Below are 8,945 nucleotides of genomic sequence, written 5' to 3' on the forward strand. Positions count from 1 at the left end.
AAAATTCCAACGCCTTGCCCTGGCCAGGACTCGAACCTGGGTCGTCCGACTCGGAGCCCAGTGTACTGACCACTGGACTACTGGACAAAAACGTGGCGTTGACATACGCGCGTTAGCGAACCCCATGTACGAACGCCCGTACGGTCACAAGTCCAAATTTTTTCGGCTTGATGGATTACTACTACCATTTTATATGATTATGGGGATTCGTTGCCATCACATTCGCTTTTAGTATTAGAACATTTAAGCTAGCGCCCGATGAAAATAAAGAAAATCGTCAGCGTGGGGAGTCAATTGACGACAATTTCTCTCAAATTAAAATGAAACGGTCAGAGTTATCCTCTAATCCAGACCAAATATTTCTGATATCTTAATATTGATAATTATTGTATGGCTGTGTCTCACAAGGACTGGGAACTAACGAATTCACGAATTTGATTGGCTGAAATCAATATTGAAAGCGGTCTAGATTTTCCCATCTAGATCGGCATCTAGACCGGTCTAGAAAAAAAGGTACAAAGGATATAAAAATTGGCATATAAGACACAGCCATATAATAAACATCTTATTAACCGAGCTAGGTCGGTCTTTATGGGAGAATCTTGACCTCGGTCGCTGGTACAGACCTTACTGCGTTCGGTCTGTACTGGCAACCTCGGTCAAGATTCTCCCATACAGACCTCCCGCTCGGTTAATAAGAACTAAAGGATAACCAAAGTCCTAATCATAGGCTTCGTTGAGACAGGTACCGATTGTTTTGGGAATGATGGAGGCAAATTAACCAACACATTTTTTAATAGAGTACCTAGATAGAACTCTTAAACGAGCTCTAAACGGCACAGTCTAAAGTCTTTCAGCTTTACATTCGACTGGGTTCCCGCAGAAAAAAAATAAATCGTGTCTAATTTCGTAAACTGGCTATCCAGTTCAAAGGAGCTTTACTGCGGTTTAAGAGCTTCTCGAAAACAGGCTGGAGCTGTTCAAAAAATTTTTTAAAGCATATCATTTCGCAAAGCGCGATGCTGATACAAGGATTTGTGAAATGATCGCGAGATGCCAATTTTCATGCTGCGTTAGCGATATATTCCAAGCCAAACGTTCAAATTTTTGTTTACGGGGCTACGCCCTCCCTTTACGCCCCCACCTCCTGCTTCTAACTTATAACCGATATCAACTATATCGGCTGATGTCTGCCGAAAGGATAGACATTTACGTCAAATTTCAAGGTAAAATCATTTTTAATCGATTTTAATTAGATCAATTAACTATGGTAAAATGAAGCATATGAACTTTACTTATTTAGCAAACAGCATTCTGATGGTGTCTTCAATGGCCAAGTGGAGTTTCACCCTTGTTTTCTGTAAGCACTTAAATAAATGATAAATAATGCGTTATCAAATTCTCCGAAGTACTAGCTTTTCAAAATTCAATTATAATGGAAAAAATTAATATTATATAATGTATTTGTATAGTTACGTACAAAATATCGATAAAAAGCATAAAAAAGCATACACCATAGACATGATGTAAGATTTTGCCCTTATGTTTTCTACTCAGATAAAACGGTGGCCAAGGCATTGTTCTTGATAGATTTTTTGAATGTAACTGAAGAGTTCATATCGGTGATACAATGGGGGAGATCATTCCACAAGGAGACTTCAGTTATTTACAATTACTGTTTAAAGTGTTGAGCTATTTAAAATCTTTTTTTTTTCTGATGGAGGGAGAGATAAGGCCCCATGGGTAAGGTGGGTGGTAAGTGGTAAGGAAGGGAATGGAGATAATGAGTGAGATAGCTGTCAAATAGGTTACTGAAAGGTTAGAGGATGAATCAAGACGGCACCTGCTTAAAGATAAGTGTGTGATGCAATTTAAACTAGGCTTGTGAAATGGGGTGCATAACGTCTTAGAAGAGAGTCCAAGACGTTAACAGCGTCCCATCTGAAGTCTAAGTAAGGATCTGCTGTATGTTTTGCTGACGCCATCATTTCTTTGAGATTAAATTCACGTGCAATAGGATTTATTCAAATTCAACAAAATCATTTTAATGAAATATAATTAGACGTAAAAGCCAGTAGTAAGTCAACTTTTAACTATCCTCTATACAACTTTTTCACAAGGAAACTACATCTATGGTCTTAACTCTAAATCGATAGCAAGTTTTTCGGTTAGAATCGGAGACTCTTTGATGCTATGGCTATACCCCAAACTCGGTGAACCCCAGCCCTGATGTCTGTTTGTTATTAAGGCAGATAGTTTACAAAGCGTCTACGCTCATTTTATCTTTTTGCATTTGCTTTTTATAACTGTAAAGATTACTCGGCGGAGAAACATTTGGGTTTATTGAAATTCAATTTGCCTTGAATTTTTTGAGATCGTCATTAGTTTTTTCCTGGCTGGAGCAAAGGTTAATCCTTGGGTAACGCATCTCTTTCTCCTGTGCGGAGTATAGAATAAAGTAAAGTGTGTTTTTAAATAAGATTTTTGAAATAGTTTAAAACATCCAATGAATGGAGTAATTATGCTCGTAAGAAATAGCTCAACTTCTATACAAGCCCTTGTTTTTTGAACGAACACATTCTTTCTTTTTCTTGGTCTTTATGTACCATTTAGATTTTTTTTGCGATAGCCATCAATTTTTAACAAACTAATTGATTTGTTGCCGCTATTGCAGGTTTGTTGGAGTATGCTAAGCAAGCACAAGGATGGGAAAAAGTCCAAGAGTTTTATCAAGAAAAAGTTCTTTCTGTTCCACAAGGACATTATGTGGAACTTAACTTTACCATGCGCGAACTACTCTCACCACTATGTCTAGCGGAGTTTTTCCTAGAGGTCCGAGATGGCAGTAATCAATCAGCCAATCTTCTTGGTGAATTCTGTGGAGATTACAGAACTGGAGTAGTGCGATCTAGTGGGCGATACATGTGGTTGAAATTTATTCGGAAAGATCTCTATAATTTCAATGCATTCTTTACTAACAGAGCCCACAACGAAACAGGCATGTATCGTTTAGGGACCAGATGTATTTACTTAACTCGGTTGCGTTCCTTTTGTTCTCGTTCTTAAATGACCGTGAGGTTGCGGAATCTTTTTTTTAAATCGATTAGCAGTAAGTTTGATATATGTTTCTTTTCCCTTGGGACTTTCAACTGTGGCTTAGTATACCACATTTTGGTTCAAAAATTTACCTCTTAACGGGAAAATGTGCCTGTCTCTGCAATCGCATGATATCGATCTTTCTTGCAATTGGGAATTCTCAAGGATGGACTTGTTATGGGTGCTGATTTTTCTTTCTAAATTTGGCATGCACGAATAGCTCACTTTCAAAGTGTTCTTGCTGAAGATTTTTCTCAATTGTGTCCTGCTGTATATGATTCGTTTACGATGCATAAAAAGTTCTTTCCCACTTTAATAGCTACGTTCTTATCTGAAAGGGTGCGTTAGACCACGTTATGTTTCTGCGTTTACTTCTATTCTCGCTGCGCGTCTGTTCATTGGTTGGTGCCTCAAATTTCAATTGGTGTTCGTAGCCGCTTGTTTGTAACGCTTGCTGATACATTGGTGTCGCTTTGTAGAAGGAGTCTTTGTTTGATTAGATTTCGCTGAGCCTTTTGTTGCTCGTCAGGGGAATGTTCTTTATGATGGAATGTGGGTGATTACTTTCACGATAGACATAGAGCGGTGTGTTGTTGGGCCTTGCATAGGGCTTATAAGTTCTTTTGTTCAGGTTCATTGTGACATCGAGAAAGTTCACGATCTTCTTGTTCACTTCGATTGTTATTTTGAAGCCATTTTAGTAAACGCTTTGCTAATATCTTTGTTAATTCTTTCAATCACTTTTTGTTTTTGTTGGAATGCGCTTAGGCCGTCATCTCTATGCAAGCCTATTTTTTTTTTATACGTCCGGGTAGTTGGTTTAACAAGCACCGTATTTACCCGAATAAGCGCCGCGGCGCTTATTTAATTTTTCGCGCCACAAGTGCGGCGCTTATTCGTGGGCGGCGCTTATACGAGGGCGGCACTTATTTAAAAATTGTACCTGACAAATTTACTTTTTCTATATTTTTATTCAACGGTACCCTTTCTAACTGTCAATTTTCCTATGGACTGATGCTAAACTGATAGTAAATCTATAATTACGAGAGAAATTCATGCGGTGAAAAAACTCCGAGTGTTTCATGATAACGAGAGCGAAATTATCAGCGGTGAGAGCGAACTCCTGCATAGGGGTTGCGGCGCTTATTCGAGGGCGGCGCTTAGTAACTTTTTTTTGTCCCAGATACGGCGCTTATTCGAGGGCGGCGCTTAATCGAGGCGGCGCTTATTCGAGTAAATACAGTATGATCCCACTAGTTTGCAGGTTTTCGCGCCATCGAAGGAGCGCTAGCTCACTGTTATATCAAATGAGGTTGGTGAATGCTTCTTGCTCCATGAGGTGTCCTCGTTGAACAATAGCGATTGTTTGGTTTGGAAAATAGTTTTTCTTTCTTCCGCGGAGATGTCGGTGTAAGAGGCTGCGAAAGTTAGAGCGTCGTCGTGGAGCTTGTATGAAATGGATGGGTAGAAATTTATGATATCCAAGGCGATAAACGAGCGGTGGTCCTTTTTGGAATGTTGTTGAACCAATCGAGGGTGGCCTTTGTGTTTTTCCATTGGTTAATATCGGTTTTCCCGATAATAATTTTGTTACTCTTGTCAAGGATTTGCTTACTTACTTTACCTAATTCTGATTTGGTTGGATTAATCAGGCGGAATATGCATGTGGGGTTGTTCTGGAAATTGCCCTTGTGGTATTTTAGGAAGATGAATGATTCTTAAGGTGTCAGTGATTCGATTCTATCGTCTAGCTTCAAGATTTAAGCGAATGCTTTCGCTTCGGCGTCGATGTGCTTTTCTGTGTTCGCAGGGGCCTTCTTGTATTCACTTCTCTATTCAATTAGAAAATAACGCTTTAAATCCCCATGAGTCTAGTTAAAGTGTCTTATTGGACTTTTAGTTTTCTGGTGGAAGAGAGACCACACTTACACAAACCATGCAGCAAAAAAACAAGCAAACCCGCACAACTTCAAAACGAACATTTGAGTTTATTTACTATTCACTTTCCTTTGTAGATTAATCGTCGATGGAAGTAAATAAAACTTTCGTAAGATCGTTGAATGTTTTTTAAGCAAAATTGTCGTGAGAGTCATTGAACTTGAGTTTGTTTTCTAAGCCAGTCAAAAGTGTAACTTCACTTTTCTTACTTAAGCGCTTTTTTATTGACAGGTGTCAGATCGCGACAGATAATGGTGATAAAAGTGTTTGAAAGCTTGTTTGGAAGCCTACTAAATCACTTTTATCCTTATGCAAATAAAAATGTTTTGTTAAAGCCTCTCTCTCTATCATTTGGATTACCTCTGTTTTCCCTACCACTTCCTCGCTCAAAATTTGTTCAGTTTGTGGAGGATCCTGCCGACCTAAATCATTCAGGTTCTTTTGGCAAGCATTTCGTTAAGTAGAAGAAAACAATTAAAATTTTATTCACCAGCCTAGTTCGGTTGGTATTGGGAAAAACTTTGCCTTCTATCTTGAGTACCACTCTTGACCTGCGAACTCAGGCGGTACTCAATACCTCGAGCACAGTTTTTACCAATACGGACCTCTTGCCTGGTGAATAACATATGCATATTTGCATATAAAATGAGTTCTCCTCTTATATTGTGTCTAAGGCTTGGTTGTTCTGTATGCCATAATCATTTCAATATTTTTTTTTCATTTGAAAATTTATATAGTCAATCTAACCATGGAACAAGTACCCAAGACGCAGTTTGTATTTTTGAACAGAAACTCTAAATTATGGTGCCCAGTGAAAGGTGCACCGGTTCCATACATTGTATGGAGAAAAGATGGTGTCGCTGTTCAAAATAGTACCAGCATAACATTTCAGCCTAAAATAACTTCAGAAAACGCAAATTACAGCTGCGAGGTAAAAAGAGATGGAGAGGTATTAAAAAGGAGAATGAGTCTCAGAGTCGAAGGTGAGGTCTCATTGCTTCTCAGTTAAAACTATGTCAGTACTTTCCATAACTAGATTGTGTAAACCTCGGTGAATTTTTTTATCTGCTCAATTCTTACCACGCAAAAAAAAAAAAGAAAGAAAACGGTTAAACTACTTTTGTTGTTGAATGTTCTTTAATCTTTCAAATTAATCTTTCAATATCGCTCTAACTTAACTTGTATGCTCTTTCTAGTTTTTGAATGTGAATTAATGGCAAAGAAGTTATCTGTTGAAGGGGAGAGCATAAATGATTAGAAGCAAAGGAAATTCTCACTTTCACACGCCTAAACTTATTCCTATTACAGTTAAAGTTGCCATGCGACTTCTTGGCGATTTTGGTGCCTGTACACCGTGTACATGAAATTCGTGTGTTTGACCCAGTTCTTGCCTTTAATTCATTGTTTGAACCATGCTCATTCTTTATGGATAATTCAAATCGTAACACTGACTAAAGTAGTCGAGTCTAATCTTGGTATCTGTGATTTTACCGATATCTTCAATTCATTTTAAATGGAATACTCCTCGTTGCCAAAACAAATGACTAAACCCTTTTGAATTTGAAACGTTTGATGACGAGTTTTTCATGCCAATCAAATCATCTTTACAATTATTTTACCTTATTTTAGAGTGCCCAGACCCGTGCGAATGTAAAGTCTTCCACCAAACCGTCATGAGAGTGAATTGCAGTGGAAAAAATCTTAATTCAATTCCATGGAAATTTTCACTTGCCACGGCAAAATTGTAAGTACGATTAAAAGTTATAAAAGCCAAGAAAAGATTGATCGAGAAGACTGCTTTCCCACTAGAAGTCCTATTCTCAGAGGAGTCTTTCTCATGCTATTCTGGAACTACTTACCCCCTTCCCCCTTCCTTAAGGCCCTGTTCTCAAAGGAATCTCTTCTATGCTATCGTAGTACTCAAGTCAATTAGAGTAACTCATAGATACTGTATGATGTACCATGACCGCTGGTCGATTCAAGGAAATTCCTGATGTGCACAGTATTCTTCACATGATTGGCTATATTCTCCAGAGATCTATGAGAACGGGTGTGATCTTAAATTGATATAAGGGGACTGGCTTAAGAATAAGGCTTACATGCGGAACTTAGTCACTTTACTTGATCCTCTCTTACGCGCTTGTCCTCTGAAACCGTATGAATTTAACTCCTAGCGTGTAGCATAATAAAAAAATGGTGACTGAGGAATTTTCTTTCTTGGGTTAACCAAAGAGTGCAAAAAGTAGTTAGAACATGCTAGCAAAGAATCTAAACTGTACTCGGGGTTAGGGTTAGGGTTTTTAGGGTTAGCCCTGAGCAATTACTGGACTCAATGAGTTATTAGTTATCTATTTGTTGTATTCTTTATATTTGTTCTCATGGTTGGATTGTGAAGATATCTAATTAAGGTTCAGGTATTACTTTTATCGCTGTATTTAGCATGTAAGCTAGACGCTTCTAATGTGTTTTTGGTACATGTAGGTATTTAAACAATAACAAGCTGTGGAACTTGTCCCAAGGCATCTTCAGTAATTATACCCAGCTGAAGTGGCTGTAAGCTTATACTCTTTTTTCATCTGAATTGTGAACAACAAAGTCTGTATTGGACATTTTTGTGATGATTAAGTGATGGGAATGCGAGTAGCAGTAAACTAATGGACTACTCTACGAGTAACTTACGGTAGCAATGCTAAGCCTTTTTAGGTACCACACATCACGATTAGCTTCCCCCAAACATTAGAAGTATACCTGAATTGATTTCTTTAGTCGCCGTCAATAACAATGACCGAAGTGTGATCGTGAAGTTTGCTTGTCCGGGTGAGGGTTTGTCCCGAGAAGGACTGTTGTCGAATAACAACAATTGTTTAGTCGATCCTATAGGCTGAGTTTCGTCGGAGTCGTCGAAACGTCGAACAGCGGTTCCGAAAACAATTCTTCGCAGGAGTACTCTCACCTGAACAATCAAACTGCAATATTAACTGTTTTTCATTTGGGGATTATCTTAGTGTGGAGGAGCGAAATCACAACCCCGCCCTAATTTTTAAATGGATACTTGGCCAATATATTCTTTCCTTCAAGCTCTGACTTTAAATAAATCTCCCTAATCCAAGAATTGTTGCCCAGCCTCCAAAATAAAAATCCGCAGCTTACACATCTGGTCAAACTCGAATTAGGATAGATTCGTCGCTGATGGAAGCGAAAGGATGATATAACTTTGTTTGAGCCCCCACATCAAATTAAAGCATGTAAGAAAATAAAGCATTGCCGGATTTACCCTTTAATTTAACTCAGTTAACGATTAACGCATCATAATGAACATTACCCTCTGACATTTCTTGGAAGGGAAATGAGTGACAACTTGTTGAATGAATTGCCATCAGGCATATTCAGTAACAATCCCAAGCTGTTTGCCTTGTAAGTTATGACTTTCTTCGTTTGGTTAAAAATGCCCGTAATCCATCTCGTACTGTGAAAGATACCAACACGTCATAACACACTGACTTTTTGACGGTAAACATTCATAGTTCTGATCCGACAGAGGTACAGAAATTAAAAACTGAAAACAGAAATTGAATGAACCAATGAAAGTGTTTACAAGAAAGGATCACTGTAGAGTGTATATTTTCCTTTACAAACCTTCGTTGATAACTTACCCTCCCTCCCCCTTACTTCAATCAGTATGGCCTTTCTTGTAATGAGGACTGTACTTAATGACGTTTTGTATTGTCAAGCCTCAAAAACCATCACAATAGATTACGGGAAGAGGAAGAAAAAGTCTTGTCAAATCATCCATGCAGTTGTTTCCGAGTCTCAATATTAGAAAAAAAGCCAAGTGCACTACAACTACTCGCGTCCCATATTATAGCTGGTTGTCCTACTTTGTCTAATAAAGGCCTTTCTTTATAAAACTG

General features: G+C 38.3%; 1 protein-coding gene across 1 annotated transcript; it reads left to right on the plus strand.

Annotated features, from left to right (window-relative positions):
• Nucleotides 1-1,303: 1,303 nt before the first annotated feature.
• Nucleotides 1,304-7,591, plus strand: LOC148739761 (hemicentin-1-like). The gene is made up of 5 exons (XM_088749559.1): nt 1,304-1,360; nt 2,675-2,998; nt 5,772-6,017; nt 6,664-6,778; nt 7,516-7,591. The coding sequence occupies exons 1-5, from the start codon at nt 1,318-1,320 to the stop codon at nt 7,589-7,591; spliced, it is 804 nt and encodes a 267-aa protein (XP_088605685.1). The 5' UTR covers nt 1,304-1,317.
• The last annotated feature ends 1,354 nt before the right edge of the window (nt 7,592-8,945 follow it).

Source organism: Stylophora pistillata, chromosome 2 (assembly GCF_964205215.1).
Source record: "Stylophora pistillata chromosome 2, jaStyPist1.2, whole genome shotgun sequence".
NCBI classification, from domain to species: Eukaryota; Metazoa; Cnidaria; class Anthozoa; order Scleractinia; family Pocilloporidae; genus Stylophora; species Stylophora pistillata.